This window comes from Lissotriton vulgaris, chromosome 10, assembly GCF_964263255.1.
Source record: "Lissotriton vulgaris chromosome 10, aLisVul1.2, whole genome shotgun sequence".
Taxonomy (NCBI): Eukaryota; Metazoa; Chordata; class Amphibia; order Caudata; family Salamandridae; genus Lissotriton; species Lissotriton vulgaris.
Genome location: NC_141698.1, coordinates 280,966,770 through 280,993,492, shown reverse-complemented (window position 1 = coordinate 280,993,492; position 26,723 = coordinate 280,966,770). Strand labels below are relative to the sequence as shown.

The window sequence follows — 26,723 nt, the reverse complement described above, 5'->3', positions numbered from 1 at the left end:
AATGTGGGACAGGACTAGAGCACTAACTGTCTGAATTAAGGCCAGACCTGTAAGAAGATGTGCTATTTTCTTGATCTTCCTCAGTTGAAAAAACCCCGAGGAGACCACAGTTCCGACTTGACTTACCAAGGTAAGGTCCTCACTAAGAGTCACTCCCAAACTTTTTACTGTACGGGATTTTTTGGGGGGCGAGCCCATGTCCGACGGCCAAAAACTAGGACTCCAGCTGATCTCACTCTTCCCAGGTAGAATGAGCTCCGTTTTTCCCGGATTTAACTTAAGGTGGTTTAGAGACATCCACCTCTGGATAAAAGACATGGTTGCTCGAAATTCCTCGGCAGCATTGTGGGAGTTTAGCACAAAGACCAGCTGCAGGTCGTCTGCATAATTATATACATCAACCTTAAACTCGCGTAGAGAGAACAACAGAGGCCGCATATACAAATTAAATAATAAAGGGGACAAGGAGGATCCTTGAGGAACCCCACAAAAGGAAATTTTTTTAGGGGCTGTGAAAGAACCTAGTCGAACCGATTGGGTACGTCCAGAAATAAAGGACTTGAGCCAGGCCAAGGCCGAGTCCCGGAGACCGGCCTGTTCGACACGGTTGACCAAGATGGTATAGTCAACCGTGTCGAACGCCGCAGACAGGTCCAATAACACCAAAGCCTGGTGCAAGTCCCTGTCTGCATTAGACCTTAAAGTATTCTGAACGGCCAATATCACTGCCTCAGTAGAGTGACCAGGCCGGAAACCTGCCTGGTTGGGTTGTAAATACCCAGAGGCTTCCACAAAACTTGATAGGCAGTTGGTTACATGCGCCTCCAATATTTTGGATAAGTAAGGCAGTAACGATATTGGTCTATAATTAGAAAGGTCTGAGGAGTCAATGCCAGGTTTCTTTTTCAAAGGAATCAATAAGGCCTGTTTAAAACTATTAGGAACATTCCCTGACGCGAGGGAGTTGTTGAGCAGTGGAATCAGGCTACTTGGGAGTGCCCGACCAATTTCTCTCATTACTTGGGGAGGGCAGGCATCCTGAGGAGATCCTGATTTAACTCTAGTGAGCAAATCTTGAAGGGTTTGGTGAGTGATTAAGGGGAAGGAATGCAAAGTAAGAGGGTTTAAAAAAGTGTCGTCTATCGGGGCACAAACTGGAAGCTTGGATAGAGTGTCCTTAATCAACACTATTTTGTCATTGAAATAGTCATTCAGCGAGTTGCAGAGCAATTGTGAGGGGACAACCGGGGGAGAAGTTCTCTCATCATTGCACAACTCAGTCACAACCCTGAAAATTTCTTTCGACTTATTGGTCGCGTTAAGTATTTTAGAAGAGAAATAAGCAGTTTTGTGAGTGTGCAACGTTTTTTGGTAGGCTTTACGAGTGGAACAGTATGCGATGCTTGCTTGAGGACAGTAATTGGAACGCCATGTTCTTTCTTGCTGCCTTACTTCAAGTTTTAGTTTCCTCAACTCCGGCGTGAACCACTTATGCGCGTCTGCGCCGCGTGAGTTATCAAAGCGAGTGAGGGGAACACAAACATTAATGGCCGAGTTTAGCCAATCTTGAAGCCTGCAATCGGCTATCTCCACATCTGAGCTCTGCTCTGGCAGAGTAGACTTTAACAAATTTAAAAAAGCTGACATGTCCAGCGAGGACCATTTCCGAGTCAGACTGGTAGCCTTCAGCTTAAATTGAAGAGCTTTCACAACACAAAATGAGAAACTAATGGTAAAATGATCAGACCAGCTACATGGTTTAATATCAATAAAATCAATAGCTAGATTCAATGACCAAAGTTGATCGAGACTGTGGCCCTTTTGATGGGTCTGAGTATCTATATATTGTATTAAATTCAGATCACTCAGAAGGTCCCTAGTCTCAGCTGCTTGGGGATCTAATAAGATGTTATCAAACCAGAGATTTAAATCCCCGACCAGGAGTAGTTTTGAATTATTAGTAGCTAACATGGCCAGTTGCTCCGCAAGAATAGCAGGGAACATAACCATAGTTTGGGGCGGGCGGTATAGTAAAACCACCACAAGTGTCCCATTGACAGTATCCAATTTGGCAACAATATTCTCCACATTAGGAATATCTAAGGAGGGGAGTTGTCTAAGTTGATGTTTCTTATTGGAGATGATGGCCACCCCGCCCCCAATTTTACCTGCCGGTCGTGACACGGAGATAATATAATAATCAGCAGGCAAGGCAGCTAAGATGTCCGGTAATGAATCCGGTGTAAGCCATGTTTCGGTCAAGAGGAGTAAATCCGGTTTAGTATCGGATAGTAACAGAAAGATATCTGTCTGATGTTTGGTCATGGAACGGGTGTTTAAGTAAACACATTTAAAATTACAAGTGGTACCTGGCGTGCTTTCCGAAACCGCGTAAGTAGAGGCAGAGTCCGTAGTTAGGTTGATGGGATTAGTGATGCCTAGGCGAAATGTCCGCTTCACCGCGTTGAGGGGTACGGGGGGGCACTTCATGATGGAAGGTCTCAGCGCTAGTAATTCAGCGGATGTATACACCAAAGGACACGCAGAGTCCTTAGCCCCTAGTCCCGGACGCTCACGGACGAGCGCAGACGAGCTTGACTCTAGCGCGACTCCGGCGCGCCTCCGTCGCGCCCGCGACGATACGCAAGGAACAGGAAGTAGGAGAAAGATGACAAATAGACAAAGTGTGTATGTGGCTTCGCAATGCTGTGAAGTCCTGTGATGAGGAGCACTCCGAAGAGATGGGACTAGACATGAAGTGGTTTTGTTTTTAGTGTGCGTAAGGATAGTTGAGCGAGCGCTATATTTCGCCCCATTCTAACCACTGCTTACAACAAATGACGCTATTATTAAACCTATTGATACTCAGTTTTTTGACCTCGACAGAATGATTTGCTTTACTTATTTTCGAACTTGTGACCTGCAGGTCACCGCAGATGTCAGCAGCTGCAACCATAACTCACCGAGTAACCCAATGTGCCCTTGGGCAGGGCTTTAGGTGGGCCTGGTCTCACCGGTGCTGATCACCGGAAGTATTTTGAAGGAGGCCTCGAAACTGGTCTCTATAGGGCTCTGTTTTGTGCCCTGGCACAGGCGGTCTGTTTTTTCCGGACTGCAGTGACCGCGTTGTAGGGGAAGGGAAATCCTTTAAAGAGTTATTTTCTTTCTGGATTTCCCTTCTCTTTTTGAAACTCAGGAGTAGCAACATTGTCGTGTTGTCACCAGGACTTTAAGTGGAAGCTTTTTCAATATTATACAAAAGCCATTGTTCTTGCTTATTTATCATATGAAACTAACAACCATTCACAAAGCCAATAGTCCTGAATTGGTGCAGGTATAATGTTACTTGTTGAATCATAAACCTGCATGCAATGACAAACAGCAAAATATAAGTCGAGCGGCACACTATGCTAAGCACAGGTTTTTAGCTTACGTGCCTAGAAAGCCACGTCCTTAACTACATAGGCCACGCCATCCCCCACCCCCCAGTTTTTTCATCCCACTTAAAGCCCTGCCCTTGGGGGCTTATTGGAGCTACGAGGTATGGCAGATGGATGTGAGAAACATCAACTCCGGGCACCTGTTCACGAGTCCTCAGCGCTCACGGAACCTGCAGCGCGTGTCCCACAACTCCGCTTTCTTTGAAGAATTTCTGGTCAAAGCAGCTATGGCATGTTCCACACCACAATCGTCACAGGCTGCGTCACAGCTCAAACAGGAGCATTTTTTAGTATTAGTATCACTTTTTTTTGCTAGTGTAGGCAACTTCCAGACGATCTAAAGAGTTATCAGAGGCCTGGCACCTTACAATTTCAACTCAATAAAAGATTCGCAAATTTTATTTTTCAAACAAGATGGCTCTGCGTATTGAGTAGTTTCTTTCATTGGTTTCAGTCACAATAATCAAGTTACTCAATTGTTGGGGTCATTGGAGTCCTAGCATACAATTTAGGACTGACATGGATAAAATCCTCTCGGTGCGCATGCGCAGTAGTGGTGTCGGTGTGTGACACACCCCATGTGTTTACCATTACAATCTTGTGCAGTGATGCACTTTAGTGTGTAGACACTGCTGTGTGGTGTGCGGCGTGTTGGAGGCACTCCTATGGATGTGTGGTGCACACATGTGTGTGCTTGTGAAGGCGTGTGCGCTCGTACACAATCCTGGTGTTTTGTGACATTCTTTAGGTGTGCTCCGTTGCTGTGTAATACATATTATGGTGCCCTCGTGTGATGCACACTTGTCCACTGAAACGTGCGTGTGCACGCCATTGAGCGTTTGATAACGTGACCTGTGCAGACATTTCTGCATCTTGAGGCTCCACGACAAATGCCATATGACTGCTGTGATGGATGTGTGAGGCAGTGGGGCTTTGTGTGTGTGGCCGTGTGCTGCAATGTGTCAGCATTATTGAGCTTGGACGTTTTGATTTACGTGGAAGTAATGGTGTGAGTTCGGCAGTGTGTGCATGTGTTTGTGTGTGTGACATGCTATGTGTGACTGTGGTGCTGTCTGAGGTAGTGGTGTTATGTGGGGAGGCAATAGCACTGTGGCTTGCAATGGCTGAAGTGATTGTGTGCGTGTCAATGGGTACCATGCATGCTTATGTAACTTGTGCTCCGTGTGGCAGCTGTGGCAGTGGGACTGTGTGAGTGAGTGATGCTGTGTGGGGGATTGAGTGGCAGTGGTGGAGGTAGATCTCTGTGTGTGTTTGTCAATGGTGCAGTGTATGACAGTGATAGTGCAGTGGCAGTGGTGGAAGAGGCTCTGGGTGTGTGCTTGTCAGTGCTACATCTCGCTCGTCTCCTAGGCTAACTCATTCTCATCCTCCCCCTGCTTCTTATTTGATGGAGCGTGTCTTTTAACTCTAGCTGGCTCGTCTACTTCGGTGCCGGCTCTTTCGCCCTGCTCATTATTGTGGTGAAAGTGCTTGCAATGCAATAGGTCTCGCATTTGCGAGAGATTAAGCTATTGGCATTGTAAATGCCAATGCATTTTATTTATGTGTTAAAAACCAACACGTAAATAAAAGGCATTGCCATTTACAATGCCAGTAGCTCAAACTCTCACAACTGAGAGACCTTTTGCATTGCAAATGCATGTTTGAATTATCTAACCGGACAGGGAAGGCATTTTTACTGTGGGCTCTTACTGTTGCTAAACACATTCTTCATCCTTGCTGTGATATTTCTAACTAAGGAAGGAAAATGCTACTTACCAGTATGCATCTGTTCTTGGCATGTAGAGCTGCAGAGTTGCACACTGTGCATAGATGTCCACCTAGTGTTGGGCCCGGATGTTTGCAGTTTGTTTTTGTCCTGGAAAGTGTTTGTAAGTCACAGGATAGGCGACTTCTCCTTTGGACCATACTGTGCATGGGTATCTGCTCCATCCCCAGATTGTTTTTCGCCATTAGGGAAGTGATGGAGTTTGCAAGAAAGTAAGGATGTCCATGTAAACTGCATCTAATTAAGATAATACTGGAACAGATAAAGGTGGCCGGGGAGGCTGGTGGGCATGTGTAACTCTACAGCTCTACATGCCAAGAACAGATTCATACTGGTGAGTAGCATTTTCCGTTCGAGGCATATGAGCTGCAGATTACACACTGTGCATAGATTGTATAGCAGTACCCACATTTAGCAGCGACCACCAGTATCTGTTGCAGTGGTTTGAAACAGTGTTATGAGTATAGCCTGGCCCACAGTAGCTTGATGTTTGGTTTTCACATCTACACAATGTTTTGTGAATGTGTGCGGTCTAGACCATGTAGCTGCTCTACAAATGTCATCTAAGGGAATGTTCCCCAAAAATGCCATTGAAGCCCCAATTTTCCTTGTAGAATGGGCTTTAGGGGGGAAAAGATAACTTACGTTTAGCTTTGTGGTAGCAAATTTGTATGCATTTGACAATCCACCTAGCTATCCCAGATTTTGATATGGGGTTACCCTTATGTGGTGGTGAAAAAGACACAAAAAGTTGTTTTGTTTTGCGAAAATCTTGTGTCCTTTCGATGTAGTAAACCAATGCTCTTTTGACATATAAGGTATGAAGAGCTCTTTCTGCAACTGTTTGTGGCTGCGAGAAGAATACAGGCAGCTCTACAGATTGATTGAGGTGGAAGGGCGAAATAACTTTTGGGAGGAATTTAGGATTAGTACGTAGAACCACTTTATCATGGTGCATTTGTAGAAAAGGTTCTTGAATAGTGAATGCTTGGAGTTCACTAACTCTTTTTAGAGAAGTAATAGCTACTAGGAAAGCTACTTTCCAAGTTAGAAATTGCAGTTCACATTTATGTAATGGTTCAAAGGGAGGTCCCATTAACCGTGTGAGAACAGTTTAAATTCCACACTGGTGAAGGTGGTGTTCTGAGTGGAATTATTCTTTTAAGGCCCTCCACAAAAGCTTTTATGGCAGGTACCCTAAAGAGTGATAGATGTTGTCTATTTTGTAAGTATGCTGCAATGGCAGCAAGGTGCAGTCTAACAGACGTGTATGCCAAGTTACATATTTGGAGGTGTAGTAAGTATCCTATGTTGTGTTGAATAGGTACATCTAAGGGATTCATTTGGTTGTTTTGACAGTATATTACAAATCATTTCCACTTAGCTGCATAGCATGCTCTAGTAGTGGGAAGTCTAGCCTCTTTAATAACATTCATACAGTCAGGAGGAAGGTTGAGGTAACCAGACTCTATGACTTCAGGAGCAAGATCGCTAGGTTGAGCTGAGCTGAGCTGGGTCCGGGTGTCTGATCTCTCCACGGTTCTGCGTTCGTAGGTGTGGAGACAAGTATAGTTTTTGGTGTGGTATCACAGAAAGTTTTAGCAGTGTGGTGTACCACGGTTTTCTGACTCAAGTTGGAGCCACGAGAATGAGTGTCAAGGAATATTGTTGTAGTTTGAGTACCACTAGTGGAATTAGTGGGAGAGTTGGAAAGGCGTTCGCAAATTTGCCGGACCAGTTCATCCAGATCGCATTGCCCTTGGAACGCGGGTGTGGATATCTGGCGGCGAAGTTTGGGCATTTTGCGTTTTCTTGGGTGGCGAATCTGAGGTTGTCCCCACAGATGAAAGAACGGTTGAAGAACTTGTGGATGAAGTTCCCACTTGTGGATCTGCTGTGTCTGCCGACTTAGCAGATCTGCTATGGTGTTTTGTACCCAGGAACATGTTGGGCTAAGAGAAAGATGTTTAGGGGTATAGCCCATCTCCATGTCTGCTGTGCTAACAGAGAGTTGCAGAGTGTGTGTCCCCCTTGTTTGTTTATGTAGTACATGGCTGTCATATTGTCTGTGCGATCTAAGACAGCCTTGTTTGATACTTGCTTTTGGAATGCTTTTAGGGTTAGAAATATAGCTAATAACTCCAAGTGGTTGATGTGGAGTAACTTTTGCTGCGGTGTCCACCTGCCTTGCATGGTGTGATGCAGTAGGTGAGCTCCCCAGCCGGAGAGCGATGCGTCCGCTGTCATGACTATTTGATGAACTGGCTCTAGGGATGGTCGGCCCTTGGAAAGGTTTTTGGTGTTCCACCATTGCAGAGAGCAATGAGTCCGACTGTCTACCAACACTAGGTCTGTTAATTAACCTTGAGCCTGGTTCCATTGACGTGCTACGCACTCCTGAAGTGGATGCATTTGTAGTCTTGCATGAGGTACTATGAATATGCAAGATGCCATCATTCCTATGAGTTGCATGAACACTCTAGCTGGAAGGGAGTGTTGCGGTTGGAATTTTGTTAGAAGAGTTTGTACACTTGTTATCCTGGTGGGAGAAGGAAAAGCTAGTGCTAATTCAGTGTTTATTTTGGCACAGAGATATTGTTGTACATGGGATGGTTGCAGATGGGACTTGGTGTGGTTTACTGTGAAGACCAGGTTGTGCAGTAGTTGAATGGTGGTGTGAGTGTTTTGTACACACTGTCTGTATGAGCTGGCTTTTATGGGAAGACGTGAATGTGCTGTCTTCTTAGGTGTGCTGCTACTACTGCTAGGCATTTGGTAAACACCCTTGGAGCTGTTGTAACTCCGAATGGGAGTACTTTGAATTGATAGTGCTACCCATCGAGCACAAATCTGGGGTACTTTCTGTGCGCTGTGTGGTTAGGAATGTGGAAATAGGCGTCCTAGAGATCTATAGTGGCAAGGAAGTTGTTTTGTAACAGTAGAGGATGTACCTGCTGGAGGGTGACCATATGAAAGTGGTCTGATTGTATGTACAGGTTTAAGGGTCTGAGGTCCAGAATAGGCCTTAGAGATCCGTCCTTCTTTGGAATTAGAAAATACAGGGAGTACACTCCTCTGTTTCGCTGATGCAGTGGAACTAATTCTATTGTATTTTTCTGGAGGAGGGATATTACCTCTTGTCTGAGCAGTATCAAATGTTCTTGTGACATTGCACCCTGTTTGGGTGGTATGTTTGGGGGGGGTAGATGTTACTTTTAGACAGTAACCTGATTGAATTATTTGCTGCACCCACCTGTCTGATGTGATGTTTGTCTAGGCTGGCAGGTATTGTTGTAGCCTTCCCCTGACTGGAGTAGAATGTGGTGGGGGGGAGGGGGGGGGAGTCATTGGACAGGGGTGGAGGCAGAGCGGGAGTTGTTTGTTTTTCCTCTGCCCTTATTGTTGTTACCTCGGTAACCGCCTCTTTGGTAGCCCCCACTATAGGTGGATTGTGTGGGGGCTTTGTACGAAGTTGAGGGGCTGTCTGAAGAGTATCCCCTGTTGGCGCCTCTGTAAGGTGAGCGGCGAAAGGAGCGTTGTGGGAGCTTGAGACTGCAAGCCTCCCATAGATTTGGCTGTGTCCGTATCTTTTTTTCATTTTTTCAAGGGATACATCCACAGTAGGCCCAAATAAGTGTTGCTCATCAAACGGTTGGTTGAATATGGCACTTTGTACTTCAGGCTTGATCCCGGAGATGCGTAGGCAAGCGTGTCTACGTAATAGACAAGAGGAATCGACTAAGGAAGGGTTTCCCTACTCAGGTTGGGAGTACCCTGTGTTGTAAAATACCCCTCACGGACAAATGTGTCCCAACAGCAACCATGCGCAGTAAGTAACAACATTAGAAGACCGATAATGCGCATGCGCATGAACGGGTAAAACTATCCCGGTAACAGCCATGCGCAGCAAGCAATAACTTTCCAACAGCATGCGCTAATGCCAGTGTTCCGCGTAGACATACGCACCTGACTGCCATTAAACATAGACGGACTGGGAAACCCATGTTTGGGCATATCAGGCCAATCAATGGACCTAATTAACAATTAACGGCAGTATAAAAACGACGAGCCTACGGCAGCTAACGCACTCTCAGCGGAGCCGCAAATGGGGCAGTCAGGCAGCAGTGTCTCCTAGACTTTCGTGAGTATTTTTACGAGCAAAGGTGAACATCGATACGAGGATGTAAGTACCAGTGAAAGCATCAATTATACATCTTTTTACAGGTAGCGAATCTGCACGTGTACCCCAACGTTCCTGAGGCTCATGAAGCATTGGATTTGACCCATAACAGTATGCCTTTTCATTTCCTTTTCTTCCTTATTGACTCTCACTATATCTAAACCATGAATATTATCACCACCATAAAAGAAAAGAAATGGAAAAGAACTCGTTCTTAGAGTGTGTGTTTTATGTTGAGTGTATTGTATGTATTGTACATGTCCCTTTTTCATGCCAGGCACGAATTCACAAGTAGAATGACATTTCTGGCTAGTGATCGGAGCCCGCACAATGATTGTCACCCAGGCCCTCGTCACCAGCCGACTGGACTACGGCAACGTCCTCTACGCCGGTACCACCGCCAAGCTCCAGAAGAGACTCCAGCGGATCCAGAACGCCTCAGCCAGACTCATCCTCGACATCCCACGAACCAGCCACATCTCCGGACATCTGAGAGACCTTCACTGGCTCCCCGTCAACAAAAGAATCACCTTCCGCCTCCTCACCCACGCACACAAAGCCCTACACGACCAAGGCCCGAGCTACCTCAACAGCCGGATCAACTTCTACGCTCCCAAACGCCACCTCCGATCAGCCAACCACGCCCTCGCCGCCGTCCCCCGCATCCGAAGAGCAACTACAGGAGGAAGGTCCTTCTCCTACCTGGCCGCCAAGACCTGGAACTCCCTCCCGGCCGACCTGCGCCTGACCCAAGACCACCTCTCCTTCAGGAAGAAGCTGAAGACCTGGCTGTTCGAGCAGTAGCGGCACCTCCCCTCCCCCAGCGCCTTGAGACCCTACGGGTATGTAGCGCGCTCTATAAGTGTCACTGATTGATTGATTGATTGTATTTTTTCCACAGGTCACTGCGCCTAGTGATTTATTTAAAAGGAGCGGACCACCAGAAAATATTTTTTGTCCTCTTCCTTTACAGGTCAACATTCTACTACTATTGAATCATCTAATAGGTACATATCGCGACCTGCACTAGATTTCACTTTTGTAAATAAATACATGTTTTAACTAGAGATACGTGAGTAAGGTGGGGATTTGTGTACCCTGTCCTGAAGAAGGAGCTTAGTCTCCGAAACATGTTGACACACACACATGGGAGGTAGTGCACATAGTCTTGCATAATACACCTCCATTTTTTCTGCACGTTAATAGCGCCAGCCCGGGGGCAGATTAAAATTGTTTTTTTACCCCACGAGCCAGGCCCTTTTTAAATATCACTCGCCATATAACCTCACCACTCACGCACATAGAAACCTTCAAACACACCACACATAGTCTAAAAAGTGCTCCAGCGTAGTCGCCGCTCGAAGCACGCCGCATCCCGTAGAGGGGTGCGAAGACCCCAATGATGAAGCATGACACCAAGTGTCCTTTTGGTGTGTGAGGGGTATTTTACAACACAGGGTACTCCCAACCTGAGTAGGGAAACCCTTCATTAGTGGATTCCTCTTATTTACTACTGACTAGGGAGAACAAATCCATCTATATACTCTCTCTCTCCTCCTTGTTAATTTTGTCTACGTAATAGGACACTGGTATTGCCTGCCCTTGAGGCAGTGTCTGCTTCATCTAGTGCACAGCGAATAGAGGTATTTGTGATGTGTTTACCCTCTTGTATAAGCTCATTCGCCCTGGTTTTCTATTTGTCTGGAGGTGCTGCATTATTGATTCTAATTCATCATAATGTGCCCGGTCGTATTATGCTAATAATGCTTGGGTATTGGCAATACGCCACATATTTGCTGCCTGTGACACAGTTTTTACCTGATGCGTCAAGGAGCTTAGACTCTTTATCTGGTGGAGGAGCTTCGCCTGATGTTTGCGAATATGCTCTCTTGCGTGCATTAGATACTACAAGGGAGTCTAAAGGTGCAGGCCCTTTAATGTAGACTGGATCTGAAGGGGCAGCTTTATATTTCTTCACGTTTCGTGGGTTAATGATTCGAGCTCTCACTGGGTCTATGAAGACTTCTGGAGCATGTTTAATAACTCCTTTAAGCATGTGTAAAATTGACGTGGATCTTTGTGCGTTGTCAAAGGCATCCATTAGGAAGTCTTCGTCTACGGGGTCAGTATGTAGGTGTACCCCATGGTATTGTGCAGCCCTTTGTACTAGTTGATTAAACCCCATAGTTTCTTCTGGTGGGGAAGGCCTTGAGGGATATAGCTCATCTTGAGGGACATTAGGGACGTCTGGGGTGCTATAATCATCCCAAGGGTCAGGTGAGCCTGGAGGACTAGAAGGATCTGGTGGCTCACTATCTGCACCACCTTGTGTGTCATTAGAGGTGTCATCCCTATTATCATCATCTGGTATAGGGGAGTTATGTGGCAGGGGAGTAGGCGGTGAGGGTATATGAGTAAGAGAAGAGGGAAGAAGAGAAGAAGGTATTTTTAGAGGAGAGGTTGCAATGTCCTTTTTAGGATGAGGAGCAGGTGTAGGCGTGTCCAATGGTCGTTTTTTAGAACTTTGACTTTGTCGACCAGTCTTTGGATCTTTTACTTAAGTCTTTTGTGCAGGGTCTGGATGAAATAATTCCTCTGCAGGAGGCCGATCCTTTGGAGTCTATGTTTGAACATCTTTCGGCTTTGGAACTTGTTGTTGGACAGTGTCTTTAGCCGATGAAGTATTTTTCGGCACCAAAGGTTTGTTCGGTACCAAAGGTTTGTTCGGCACCAAAGGTTTGTTCGGCACCAAAGGTTTGTTCGGCACCAAAGGTTTGTTCGGCACCAAAGGTTTGTTTGGCTCCAATGGTTTTTTCGACTCCGAAGCATGGCAGAGTGAGGTTTCGGTGCAGAGGAGGGTGCACCATTTTTTGACGCCGAGTGTTTAGGTGCCGGTGTGGAGAAAGAAGATTGCGTCTTTTTCGGTGCCGGTTAGTGTGCACCGGCACCGGAGGCAGGCTGACTCGAGCCAGAGTCGCCTAAAGGCTTGGTAGGCTTCTTTGCCGAGCTCGAAGGCGGGGCATGGTAAGCAGTGTCTCGGTGTGCACCCGAGGGCGAGGGTGTGACCGAAGCCTTTTTGGAAGGTGTGGAGGCAGGGTCGGGGTCGACGTTCTTACTTACGACCCTCTGTGTCGGAGTAATGTCCTCGACTTCAGAATCTTATGCCTCGGAGTTGCTGTCGACTCTGTGTTCTTGCTCCCGTCACCGCCTTCTTGGAAGATGTCGTCTGGGATCAAAGCTGACGAGCGAGCCTTTGTTCTTCGAGCTTGTCGGTCCCGAATCGTCTTCTTGGAGCGGAAAGAGGCACAAGCCGAACAGTCTCTGGCCTCGTGCTCCGGCGAGAGGCAAAGGTTACACATCTCATGAAGATCGGTGTGGGGAAATTTCGACCCACATTGAGGACACTTTTTAAATGGCGTCCTTTCCATGAGCTGCGAGTCGAGGTCTAGGTGGGCCCGAAGGCCTTCGTCAACGACCGGAATCGGAGACTTTGGAATTGAAGATTAGAGTCGACTGGAAACATGTTCAAAACGATATCGATGAAGTTGTGATGATTGCACGCCGAAGGAAATCGGTTCCAGCACGGAGCGCAGGAAACACATCCGAGCCTGGTGGCGGAAAAAAACAATCTGGGGATGGAGCTGATGCCCATGCGCAGTATGGTCCAAAGGAGGAGCCACCTATCCCGTGACTTCCAAAGACTTCCAAAGACTTTCCAGGACAAAAACTAACTGCAAACATCCGGGCCCAACACTAGGTGGCCATCTATGCACAGGGTGTAATCTGCAGGTCATATGCCTCGAACATAAAATTAAGTGATAGAACGCTGAAAATGTTTTGCTATATGTTTCATTGCTGCTGTATGCAGGTTGATCAGTCCTTGCTTCAAGTAGGTTCTATCAATCAGGAAAAGTACCCTGAAAAAAGTAAGTTGTCTGATTGGTAGATGTTAGAACTGGCTATTTCTGGTTGGCTAAGGCTGACGCCAAAGCTAGGCAGAAACCACGATTCTAGTCAGGGCAAGGAAGTCACACGCCAAGATAACCCGTGCTCACCCCCTTGGTAGCTTGGCACGAGCAGTAAGGCTAAACTCGGAGGCAATGTGTAAAGCGTTTGCGCCAGCACACAACAGCAACAACATCCTAGGCACACCACAAAAGAGACTCCACACAAGGTTATTATAAAATAACTTTTGTATTGTAAAAACACATCAGATAGTATTACACAAAATACATGGTGCCAACTGGCACGGGCAATATTCACATGGGATTATTTACAGGACAGGGCCGCATGGGCCACTGTCAGAATCAGCACTTAGTAGAAATTAGAATATAGGATATAAAATCACTGTAGCACAAAGTAACAGTTATAACTCACAACCAGTATCTACTGGTAACAGGTAAGTACCACCTACGCAACCCTAACCACCTTAGGAGAATGTCACGCAGGGAACCAGGACCTTACTAGGACCACCTGTACAAAAACGAACAACCACCTAAGTATCACACAGCATTTAGGGGTACAAGCAAGAACACATTACCCATGATGCATGAATATACATTCAGAGGAGTAGTAAGGGGAAACACATGATGCATAAACCTACACATTCAGCGGTGTTAAGAACAGAGCACATGATGCAATAAAATACATTCAGAGGTGCAGCGCAAGAAGACACATGATGCCTAAAACATTCAGAGGTGCAGCGCAGGGAAAAGGAAGACACATGATGCCTAAAAACATTCAGAGGTGAGGAATAACACATGATGCAAGAAAACACATTCAGAGGTGCAATAACCATACAAGTGCGCAAAACTTACATAAGCCACCACCTGTGGCAGTCCCTAGGCCAACTGGCCTTGTTGGGGCTCAGACGCCCTGTGTCCAAATGTCAGGGCGCGCTGCCATGCAGCGCCAGTTCAAGCACAAGCCTAAACGTAGCAGGTGCCCACTACTTGCTGGGCACCTGTGAAATCCCAAGACCTAAACGGTGCAGATGCCCACTAATTGCTGGGCAGCTGGGAATCAACAAAAACTGCGCCAGGGGCTCTCACTAGCCCCTCTGGGCAAAACTGAGCCCAATCGTTGGAGCCACACAGGCTCTTACACAAATATGCCCCCTGAGCCTAGCAGGCTCTGTAACCAACTGTGGGGGGTCGTTGGAGCCCCCCTCGGGGGCTCGACATCAAGGAAATGCCCCCAGCCTATCTAGGCACGCCAAACAAAAATGCGGGGGTTGGAGTCCCTCTCGGGGGACTCGGCCTTAAGGAGATGGCCCAGGAGCCCTCTCCGGGCTCTACATACTTTGGGGCAGCCACGGTTATCCGGGGCCGCCCTGGTTCTGTCTCCTTCGTCACCTCAAGTACCATCACGGAGCCCCCCGGCCCTCTTAACTCACCGGGCTGTTCTCAGCGGGGCTCCTCTAGGCAGTGCGGGATCCTGCTCTTCTCCGCCGGCTGGGACTCGCGGCGGGGGCGGGCACCAGCAATGTGCCCCGCGCCCCGACCGCACTGCTCCACCGTCTCTCGGGGCTCCCTCCAGAACACGGGAGCCCCGCCTCAGCCCGCGATACTCCTCCGTTCAGTGCCGGTGCGGGGCTCTCCCAGTCTCACGGGAGCCCCGCGCCATCTGCCGCCATACTTCTTCTCTCACTGCAGGGCTCCCTCGGCACACGGGAGCCCTGTTCACCGGCCGCCATGTTCCTTCCTCGCCGCCACTCCGGTCACCCCCCTCGCGCTGCAGCGCCGAGGGCGGGACTTCCGGTCCTTTGTCTCGGGGCCGCGCTGTGATAGGCGGGCCGGCCCCAACACTTCCGGGTTGCTGCGGTCAGCGCGGCGGCCTGTTCTAGGCAGGCAGGCTGGGACTAACTTAACCGAGGAGTGGGCTCCCTCGAGTAAAAATATAGAAATAGCAAATAAGCGAGATGGGCACTCGCTAGCACGAATGAAGCGCTTCTAGGCGCCAAAAGGCAGATGAAGCACTCCCATAAAGCAAAAAGCGCTCCCAAGTGCTAAGAAAGACAAATCAAGCGCTCCCAAACACTTCCAGGTGCTTAGGGGAGCAGAAAGTCCAGCAAAGTCCTTCAGGAGTCCAGGGGCTGGGCAGGGCCCAGGGATTCCCCTGGGCCCAAGCAGCAGCATGCCCCTGGCAAGATTCAAGTCCAAAACAAGAACCAATTGGAAGGGGACACAGCCCCTTCTTATACAGAGAAAAGTCTTTGAAGTCTTTGTGCAGGCAGTGTGAGAACCAGCTAGAACTGGTTATAGGGAAGTCCTGTCAGTATCAGGGACAGAGGTGACAGTCGCCCAGCGGGGGGTGGAGCCAGCAATGTGGTCAGGCAGGCACAGCCCTTCACTATCAGGTGCCATCTCCTCCCACTTCCCTGGCAGCAGATGCTGCCTTTCATCCACGGGCTGACTCAGACAACCTCCTGGGCTCTCCAGCACCTGTCACCCTCAAACCAGACAGTCAATCCACAAGCAGGCCCAGGCACTCCTGGACCAGGCTCACCAGCCAATCACACGCCAGATACAAATTACACAAATATACCAACTTCCAAAAGTGGCACTTCTAGACTAGACACAATCATGCCGCATATACCATTTCACAGCATTCAGTCTCACAAGTTCTCTCATACCAAACTCGCCCCTGCACTCCCCACACATCAGGAACTACCATGGGCATACATATTCCCCATTCATTCCTATGGGAGGGCAGGTCACTCACCACACATACAGAGAGCTCAAGCACTTTACACTGTACCACAGTGAAAAAGTGCGCAGAGGCCTAAAATCACCACCACCAGGTTCCAGAAACAGGCTAGGAAAAAGCTAAAAGTCTCGGGGTGAACCTGCCAAAAGGGCTGGGTCCAACAGTAGACAATTAAATAATCCAAGTACAGATTTAGTGTGCCCCCGAGATGAAAGTTCATTGGCATTACTCATGATTTTCAGGCACACACATCCTAAAATTCAATCTTGCAAGAGGGGAAGCGTTTCAGGGTTATGTGTATTCGGCAAGTTGAATCAAATGACGAGGTCTAATATAGGTTTCAGTATGAAAAAAAGGAAAATAAGGACACTACCATAGGAAGAACTTTGAGAGGATGCCATGGTAAAAGACAAAATGAACACCTGACAAATGGTCCAACCTGAAAAATAAAAATAACTGCAAGTGCAACAACAAGACAAAATAATTGTCAGAGGCCATCCAGATTTCAGCTTGCCAGAAAATGATGGTTTAAATATTAAGACTAGATATAATATCACAGGTCTTGAATGGTTAATTGAAGCAACTAGACACCCAAAGTCATTAGTCATTGTTATATGTAGCAGGAAAATATTTAAATTTTACATAATATAATAGGTAGAGAGGTTTAAATTGTATATATGAATAAAAAAAGTGGGTCTAGGAGTTTGAGATGATCTTTGTTGCAAACGTTGCTAGCATTATGTTTAACAAAAGGTTTAAACTGTGATGCACAGGGATGCGGGGTTGGTCGTGGGGAGGGGGACTCACGAAAGAGGGGGGACTCACGAAAGCGTAGCACCGTACACTGAAAACCTACTGTTATTCCTAGTGGACCTCGCAGTCTAGAGATCCTCCACCTACACGGCGATGCCTCTGGCCTTCCGGTCAACCAATCTAAGTCCCTATTGGTGCTGGTAGTGGGCGACCTGGGCGCCCGATCCTGGTGCGCTACAATCCCACAGCGCTGCCTCTCCTTCAAATACCTGGGCATTTACATTTTCTGCCTTCCAGAATTGGCATGGACCCTCAACTTGAACCACCTCACAACCAAACTAAGCAATGCTGTGGCCACCTGCCCCTCAATCCACAGGAGCGCTTAGCCCTGTTCAAGATGATGGTGCTCCCTCATTTCTTATACCTTTTCTCCAACTTACCTCATCTGATCTCCCAGAAATGGTTTAGGAATCGCAGTCTAATTTTACTACCTTTATATGGATGGGAAGGGCCACCGAGTGCCTTTGTTAATGCGCGGAACTCCCCACATGCCAGGAAAAAGGAACTATCCGACCTTTAAAGTTACTACCTGGCAGCACAACTTACAAGGGTTAATGACTGTTTCAACAGCGGTTGGGCTGACTCTGCTTATCATGAGGAATTGAATCAGCGAGTCTCCATGGGCTCTTGGGGCTGCACTATGGCTCCCCCAATCGCTCCCAGACTGTCCGTGAGTGACCATGCTTTGCTGGAAGGGGCCATTCCGACTTACTGGTTGAGATCATACAGGCTTACTTGGGTGACCACTTTGGGAGGTGGGGTGAACTCTGCAAGTTATGCAGTGTACGAAGTATATGCTAAATAAAACAAAACTACAACTAGGCGGAAAATGCCAACGCAAAGAATACCATCATTCCCGTGGACCTGAGTATATGCATCTCAGACTCGGGTTATTCTAGGATGTGATGATAAACGAATAAATGATTAAAATGACATAAGTACTAACAGATAAATCCTATGTGTCAACATTAATTTGCAGCCCCTCTAGCTTTTCTTGTACAGGGCTTTTCTCCTGGGTCTGAAAATACACCTTTCTCTATCTGACCAGAGATCCCTTCGCTTTTGTGCACTTTATCGCACAAACATCTCCACTGATAAAACCTAACCCTCACTGGGGAAGCTCCAGGGCGAAACCAAAAAGGTTGGTTACCTTGCCATCCAAGTTATGAGAGACCATGAGTTGTTCCACCAATTAAACTAAGGCCGGGTTTTGACAGGCATAGGACCGTCGGTGAATTTCTGGAACTCTCCCAGACTGTCATTGATCAAAATAAATATGGCACTGAGCTGTTTGTATGTCTTTGGGGGCAAGCTTTATGATGAGTTCACACAGACATTTAAGGAGCTAGAGTCTTATAGTTGAACTACTGTGGGTCACGAGGAGGAAACTGGTTGGGTTGGCCACATTGAAGCAGAGGGGGGAATGGAGGTGCTGTTCATAGAATTTTATTTTCTGGCTGGCCAACTACAACCTACAGTCCATTGACTGGATGAGAGGAGGATAACTGGGAGAAGATATAACTAGATAGCACTAATGGGTGACCCCCCTGCCAGAACTCCTAATATTGAGAGCAAAAGTCCCCAACACAGTGGCTATGTGGGGAGACAGGTCTGCCGGGTTTGGGAATGTGTGATCCACGGGATACTAAAACTGGCCACGTTGGAACCAGGCTTGTGTTCTTGGATTCTTTAGCCCTGTGGGCAAATTATGCAGCTGATCATGGCAGAACACTGGAGAGAGGGAGGTAGTGAGACACTGCGAGATCTATATCCCAACGACATGTTTATCACGTTAACCGATGCCGTGGAGACCTTTAACTACGTTTGCTAACTTGATAGATTGTAAGATGAATCTCATGTTAACTATACATATTTTTGTATAGCCCAAAATGCCAATAAAAACATATACAATAACAAAAAAATTCTCACCGAAGTACACCTCTGTAGTGCAGCAGTGAGACAGCAAAACAGCTCTATCGGTATGTAAAGTATTCCAATCCTAAAATGCAGCACTTTCACTTTTTTCCCAGCAACAACAAAGAACTGTCAATGAATCCCAGAACAGACCTGCAGCAACCAGTTTTCCAAGCTCAAGATCTGTGGACAATCCCCTAAGCACCTCTGTATAGATGCGCAGCTTCATCAACTCATCATTCCTCACTTTTCTTTCCTGAGGACCACAAACAGAACTGAAAAGTTATCCTAATACTGCCCTCCCAATTCTCAGTCTACAGGATGAAGGAATGATGAATAAAACCCCTTTGTTTATAAACTACATTTGGAAGAAGGGAAGATGGGTTGTTAACACTGGAGAATTTATGCTGAGCTAAGGATTAAATATTGCGAACTGTTGTTGCAGCAGGCTCAAGATGCAGCACCCCATCCTAATTGTAAAAATCCTGACACAGGGACACAACCAGGTTTATAAGTGAAGGTCTCCGTTTTGCACCTATGGCTACAGCTCCCCTTTAAATATGTTCAAAGTCATTAAAAAATATATATGGGGAGAATCACCACATCAACCTGACCTTACCTCATGCTCCTACAAAATGGTAACTCCATTCATAGACATCACAGCCTAACTAGTTAATTCCGCAACAAAACCAGGGCACTCTCAGATGATGGACGGAATGCAGGGAAAATCAAACATGCTCCCCCAGTCAAGAGATCTGTCTTAAATCCATTGTTCTTTTGCTCATCATACCATCCCAGTTTAGACCCAGCCATATGCAAATCAGCCTGGACCCTGTGCCTCATGGGAACAGTCCAGACCGAACTGCCAAGCCAGGTCCTCCTTGGACCGGAAACAAGCCTCCTGGGACCAGTTTCGGGGCATTACCCCTCATCAGCCAGGCTAGCTTTAATTCAGTGGCACAGTGAGCCCAGTCCCAGCATGCCTGCTTCCGGTCAAGGGAGGACCAGGTTTGGCAGTTTGGGCTGGACTGTTCCCACGAGGCACAGGATCAAGACTAATTTGCGGATAGGTGGGTCTAAACTGGGGTGGTAAGATGAGCAAAACAACAATGGATTTAATCCAGATCTCTTGACTGGGGTTGAATGTTTGGTTTGTTCTGCATTCTGTCCATTATCTGTGTGTCTTTTGCTTTCTAGCCCAAAGAACGCCAGGTATGCCCAGACATGGGGCCAGGGCTCACTATGCCACTGGATTCAAACTAGCCTGGCTGATATGGAGTGGTGCCCCGGAACCGGTCCAGAGAGGCTGGTTTCTGGTCCAGGGAGGACCTGGCTTGGCAGTTCGGGCTGGACTGCTCCCATGAGGCTCAGAGTTAAGACCTATTTGCAGATGGCTGGGTCAAACTGGGGTGGCATGGTGAGCAAACAAACAATGGACTTAACCGAGATCTCTTGACGGGGTGTTTGTTTAATTTGCTCTGCATTCCACCCATCATCTGTGTGTATTTTGTTTTCTCACCCTAAGTGAGCTGGGTATGCCCAGACGTGGGTCCCGGGCTCACCAAGCCACTGGATTCAAGCTAGCCTGGCTGATGAGGGGTGATGCCCCAAAACTGGTCCCAGGATGCTTGTTTTCAGTACAGGGAGTGCTTGGCAGTTCGGGCTGGACTGTTCCCATGAGGCACAGGGTCAAGACATATTTGCATATGGCTGGATCTATACTGGGGTGGCATGGTGAGCAAAAAAAGGATGGATTTAACCCAGATCTCTTGACTGGGAGTGAATGTTTGATTTGCTCTACATTCCTTCCATCATCTCTGTGTCTTTTGCTTGAAGTCTTATGTAGTCACGTCTTTGAAGCTGAAGGGTACTTTAATTCGCCTCATTTTATCATTTCTGCAAGAACTAAACCGGTTATCTCACCTTCCATTATAATGATCTTCGGATAAAATACATCCTAACCACTCCTAAAAGATTGATATTTTGCACAAGTGAGGCCAGCTCTGATATAACTGCAAATGTTATCTTCACCCTTGAAATGCTTCAAGGTTGTGAGTTTCTTAACAGGAGCCTTATGGCGAGGGAAAACAATTGATCATGCATTAAACCGACCCTAGAATTGCCATATTTTAATGGCCATTGTTTTTACTTATTTGTCAGTACTGTATAGAATGCACTTTAACCAAGTCTATGAAAGCGCAGTAGTTTTGACCTTGGTTTGTACATTTTATTATTGCTAATATATATTAAGGCTTAGATACCTATACATAGTAACTGTATATGAATTATTGAATCTGCCCTTTTACCAAGTATTGTATAAGTTGTTATCTTTTTTACTCTTGGTGTGTGTAAATGTGCTTTTATGGTCAATATTGGCCGAATAGTTTTATGTGACCGACACCTTCCATCCTTCTGAATTCTCATACAAATTTCCTAGGTAACATATACCACAATACAGTCATTTGTGTGTTTGTAGTTAGCTAACTAGTTGGGTGAGTGAAGTGCTTGCTGCTGACATCTGCGTGTGCAGTTTACAAGTATTGATCCATGCATGACAAACACCACACTACATCCTTCCTCCCACTTAGGAGGATATTATTAACACCAAACACTTGATGTGCTCTGAAATGGCAACCATGAGCTAGCAAACACAGTATAACAGGTTACTATAGTACAATATTTCTACAGAATGCAATGCAAATTACTCTGCTTCCAAACACTTTGCTAAGAATAGGGTTGGATATTCCTCGAGTGTTGGCATCCACTAATTTAAATTGTTTAAATAACTAAATCTTGCAAGTCTAAAAAGCATTATTCAGACATACACAGATGACCCCATAATATTTATTTTCTCCTCCTGCCTAGGTTCATAAGACATTACCATAGGATAAGGGCCAATACAGAGAAAGGAGGAGCGGGATTGTGACTGATGAATCACAAATAAAGTCATGGGAAAATGCACCGAAACATAAAGCGAAGATTAGTATCAATGAGGTAAAGATGTGTCTGAGTTTGAGCACATAATACGCTATTTCACCTGGAAGATTTTGCAGGCCTCTGCAGCTGCTCTCCGCTCTGCATCAATCTTCTTGCTCCCAATCCCATGCACTTGAATAGGCTGTGGCCACTTAATATGCAGCGTTACTTTCTGAAATGAGAAAAGATTATAAACGTAAGGGTCACTGAACTTAATATGGAAGCAAGAAACAAAACGCTTGGGAAATGCTGTGCACACAAAGTGCCACCAATTTAGGTTGAAGAAATTACTGTAAAACACCAGAACACTCCTTCTCGAATCCTAACAAATCTGTGCACTTGAGAGCTGAAGTCGAATATGCTACTTACCAGTATGCATCTGTTCTTGGCATGTAGGGCTGCTGACATTCATATCTGTGCATAGATCGCCACCTAGTGTTGGGTCCGGATGATTCCACATTGTTGTCCTGGAAGAGTCTTCGAAGTATCACAAGATAGGTGGCTCCTCCCCTGGACTACAGTGCGCATGGGCATCGACTCCATCCTCAGATTGTTTTTAGCCATTGTGGCCAAGATGGAGTGGAACTCAGTGAATGATGACCATGCTAGAAGTATGTGTATATTCTGCAGCTGCTACAGGCGCCGGGGAGGAGGGCGGGCGATATGAATATCAGCAGCCCTACATGCCAAGAACAGATGCATACTGGTAAGTAGCATATTCGGTTCGAGGCATGTGGACTGCTGAATTCATATCTGTGCATAGAATACATAGCAGTCCCTCCATTAACGGCAGCCGTCCGTGCCAGCTGCAGCAGTTTGGAAAAGTGTTTTGAGAACAGCCTGCCCTACAGCTGCCTGCTGTTTGGAATGCACATCAACACAATAATGCTTTGTAAATGTGTGTGTGGTAGACCATGTGGCGGCTCTACATAGGTCTTCCAAAGGAATGTTTCCAAGGAATGCCATAGAGGCCCCCAACTTTCTGGTGGAGTGGGCCCTTGGTGGAATGGTGAGAGTACGTTTGGCTTTCAGATAGCAGATCTGGATACATTTAACGATCCACCTAGCAATACCAGCCTTGGAAATAGGGTTACCTTTGTGGTGTGGTGCAAAGGCGACAAAGAGTTGCTTAGTCTTCCTAAAATCTTTGGTCCTATCGATGTAATACATCAGGGCCCTTTTGACGTCAAGGGTGTGGAGCATCCGCTCCGCCAATGACTCAGGATTTTGGAAGAAAACAGGCAATTCAATAGTTTGGTTAATATGGAATTGAGAAACTACCTTAGGAAGGAATTTAGGGTTAGTGCGAAGCACCACCCTGTTAGAATGAATTTGAATAAATGGCTCTTGGATAAATAGTGCTCGGAGCTCACTAACTCGTCGCAGTGAAGTAATCGCTATGAGGAAAGCCACTTTCCATGTCAAGAATTGAATCTCGCAGGAATGCAGTGGTTCAAAGGGAGGAACCATCAGCCGGGTGAGGACCACATTGAGGTTCCACTCCGGAGCTGGTGGAGTCTGCGGAGGAATGACTTGTTTGAGTCCCTCCAGAAAGGCCTTAATGGCAGGCACCCTGAAAAAAGAGAGGTGCTGCCTGTTCTGGAGATAAGCGGCCATTGCAGACAGATGTATGCGAATGGAAGCATAGGCCAGATTACATTTGTACAGATGGAAAAGATAACAAATGATATTCTGAATAGACGCATCCAGCGGGTTAACGTTGTGGTCTGCACAATAAATGACAAACCGCTTCCATTTTGCCGCATAGCATGCTCTGGTGGTGGGCTTCCTTGCCTCCCGAATGATGTCCATTCAGTCAGAAGGCAAGTGCAGATAGCCAAACTCCAAGACTTCAGGAGCCAGATCGCCAGGTTGAGCTGTTGCGGATCTGGATGCTGAATGTCGCCATGGCTCTGCGTCAGAAGGCTGGGTGTGAGACGTAGCCTCTGATGCGGTACCACGGACAGTTCTAGAAACGTGGTGTACCATGGTTGGCGAGCCCACGTCGGAGCAACCAGGATGAGAGTCATCGAGTGCTGCCTGAGCTTGCGTGCCAATAGCGGTCTCAGAGGTGCTGGGGGAAAAGCTTACGCAAATTTGCCTGACCAGTTCATCCATATCGCATTGCCCTGCGATTGCGGGTGTGGGAACCTGGCAGGTAAGCTTTGGCATTTTGCGTTCTCCCTTGTGGCGAACAGGTCTATCTCTGGATGACCCCACATTTGGAAGTACGGTTGGAGTACTGATGGATGTATCTCCTACTCGTGCATTTGGTGGCTGTGCCTGCTGAGCAGGTCCGCCATCTGCTTGTCTTTGCCCGGGAGGTGTTCCGCCATGAGGAAGATGTTCCTCTGAATGGCCCACTTCCACATGCACTGAGCCAGGTGAGACAGCTGTGGAGAGTGTGTTCCTCCCTGTTTTTGAATGTAGTACATGGCTGTCATGTTGTCCGTCCGGAACAACACAACCTTGTTGCACAGATGTACCTTGAAAGCTTTGAGCGCCATGAAGATTGCCATCAGTTCGAGAACATTGATGTGCATCTTCCGTTGCTGTTGCGTCCACAGTCCTTGCACCGTGTAGTGGAGGACATGAGCTCCCCTTTCCTGGAGAGAGGCGTCCGTCGTCAGGATGATCTGTGGCACAGGCTCTTGGAACGGTCGGCCGTTGCAAAGGTTTCGTGGATTCCACCAATGCAGAGAGTTGTATGCCCGACCGCTCACCAACACTAGGTCTTTCAACTGCCCGTGAGCCTGAGTCCACTGACGTGCTAAGCACTCCTGAAGCGGACGCATATGTAGCCTCGCGTGCGGGACTATGGAAATGTAGGAGGCCATCATGCCTATCAACTGCATGAACACTCTTGCTGGAAGCGAGAGTTGAGGTCTGAATTTCTGTATCAGCGATTGAATGCTGCTGACCCTCACTGAATTCGGCTGTGCTGTGGCCGCCAGAGTGTTTATGGTCGCACCCAGATACTGCCGTACGTGGGGCGGCTAGAGGTGGGATTTCCGGTAATTCAGTGAGAATCCCAGATCGTGCAGGAGGTGAATGGTGTGGGACATGTGGTCGGCACACTGCTGGGCTTACTTCGCTTGGATGAGCCAGTCATCCAGATAAGGGTAGACGTGGATATTCCGTCTTCTGAGATGCGCCGCCACTGTCGCCAGGCACTTTGTGAACACCCTGGGTGCCGTGGTGACACCGAAAGGCAAAACCTTGAACTGGTAGTGCTGGTTTTGTATGGTGAAACTGAGGTATTTCCTGTGTGAAGGGTGCAGTGGAATGTGAAAGTACGCATCCTTTAGGTCTAAAGTTGCGAGAAAATCCCCCTGCCTGAGTAACGGGAGCACTTGCTGCAGGGTCAGCATATGGAAGTGCTCCAACAGGATGTAGTAGTTGAGGGGCCTGAGGTCCAGGATGGGCCTGAGGGACCCGTCCTTTTTTGGTATTAAGAAGTACAGGGAGTAGACCCCTGTGCCTCTTTCCTGCACCGGCACGAGCTCTATTGCCCCTTTTTGCAGCATGAAGGTGACCTCCTGCTGCAATAAGTGCAAGTGCTCGTCCGACATAGGACGGTGTCTTGGGGGCATGTTGGGTGGAGTGGATGTTAACTCCAGACAATAACCGTATTGGATAACTTTTCTGACCCACCTGTCCGTGGTGATGGACTTTCAGACGGGCAGGAACTGCTGGAGTCTCCCCCCGACCGGTGTCGTGTGGTCGGGGGGCAGTGACAAGGCGTCACTGTTTGCCGGTGGCAGAGGATCTGGAGCTGTTCTTTCCACGCCCTCTGCCCTTGGCACTGTTGCCACGATATCCACCTCGACTCTTGTTGGTGTAAGTAGTCTGAGTGTTGCCCTTGTAGTATTGCGTGGACTGGGAGAGCTGGCCCCTGGAGACGCCTCTAGTGCTGGAGCGACGAAAGGACCCACCCTGAAACTGCTGGGACTGTAAGGCACCCATTGACTTTGCAGTCTCAGTAGTCTTTTTTATCTTCTCTAGGGTGGTGTCAACCTCCGGGCCAAACAGGTGATCTGGGTTAACCGTTTGGTTCAGGATGGTGGTTTGGATTTCTGGCTTAAATCCAGAGATTTTCAGCCAGGTATGTCTCCGAAGCATAACACTAGTGTTTATAGCTCTGGCAGCGGTATCAGCTGCGTCCAGAGCGCACTTAATGGAAGCGTTAGAGATTAGCTTCCCTTCCTGAATCAGCATCTCAGCCCCTTCCTTGTATTGATCAGGCAGGTGTTGCAACAGGGTCTCCAGTGTATCGAAGTGTGCCCTGTCATAGCGCGCCAGAAGCGCCTGTGTGTTAGAAATGCGCCAGATGTTGGCTGCCTGTGCTGCCACCCTCTTCCCCGAAGCCTCAAAGACCTTGGATTCTTTGTCTGGGGGAGGAGCATCACCTGTAGTCTGAGAATTAGCCCTCTTCCGGGCATTCGAGTCGACAAGGGAGTCCAGAGGCAACTGTCCTTTAATGTAGGTAGGATCAGTTGGCGCTGACTTGTATTTCTTGTCAATTCTAGGGTTTATCACCCTTGCCCTGGTAGGTTCTTTAAAGATCTCAGCAGCATGCTTTAAAACACCTTTCAGCATAGGCAGAGTTTTAACAGTTTTTTCTGATACCGAAAAGGTGTCAAAGAGGAAATCCACATCCACAGGGTCAGCATGTAGCTGGACGTTGTGATTGTTAGCTGCCCGTTCAATGAGGGCATTGAAAGCAGAAGAGTGCTCTGTAGGAGACGTTTTAGCAGAAAAAAGCTGAGGGTCTTGGCCTGATTGAGGATCCCCAGGGTCACCACCAGCTGCCCAGGGTTCATTGGTATCCTCAGAGTCTGTATAGACTGGATAACTGTACTCATCCTCATCATCTCCCTCACCAGCGTCCACATCCGAGTAA

General features: G+C 47.4%; 1 protein-coding gene across 2 annotated transcripts in view; it reads right to left on the bottom strand.

Moving 5' to 3' along the window:
• The window catches only part of DHX30 (DExH-box helicase 30), a 1,000,138-nt gene that overhangs the window by 892,922 nt on the left and 80,493 nt on the right, over positions 1-26,723 (bottom strand). For both annotated transcript variants that reach the window (XM_086941023.1, XM_086941022.1), the window contains exon 3: positions 21,882-21,992. In XM_086941023.1, the coding sequence (XP_086797149.1) occupies positions 21,882-21,949 (68 nt within the window). In that variant the 5' untranslated portion in view covers positions 21,950-21,992. The remainder of the gene's footprint in view (positions 1-21,881; positions 21,993-26,723) is intronic.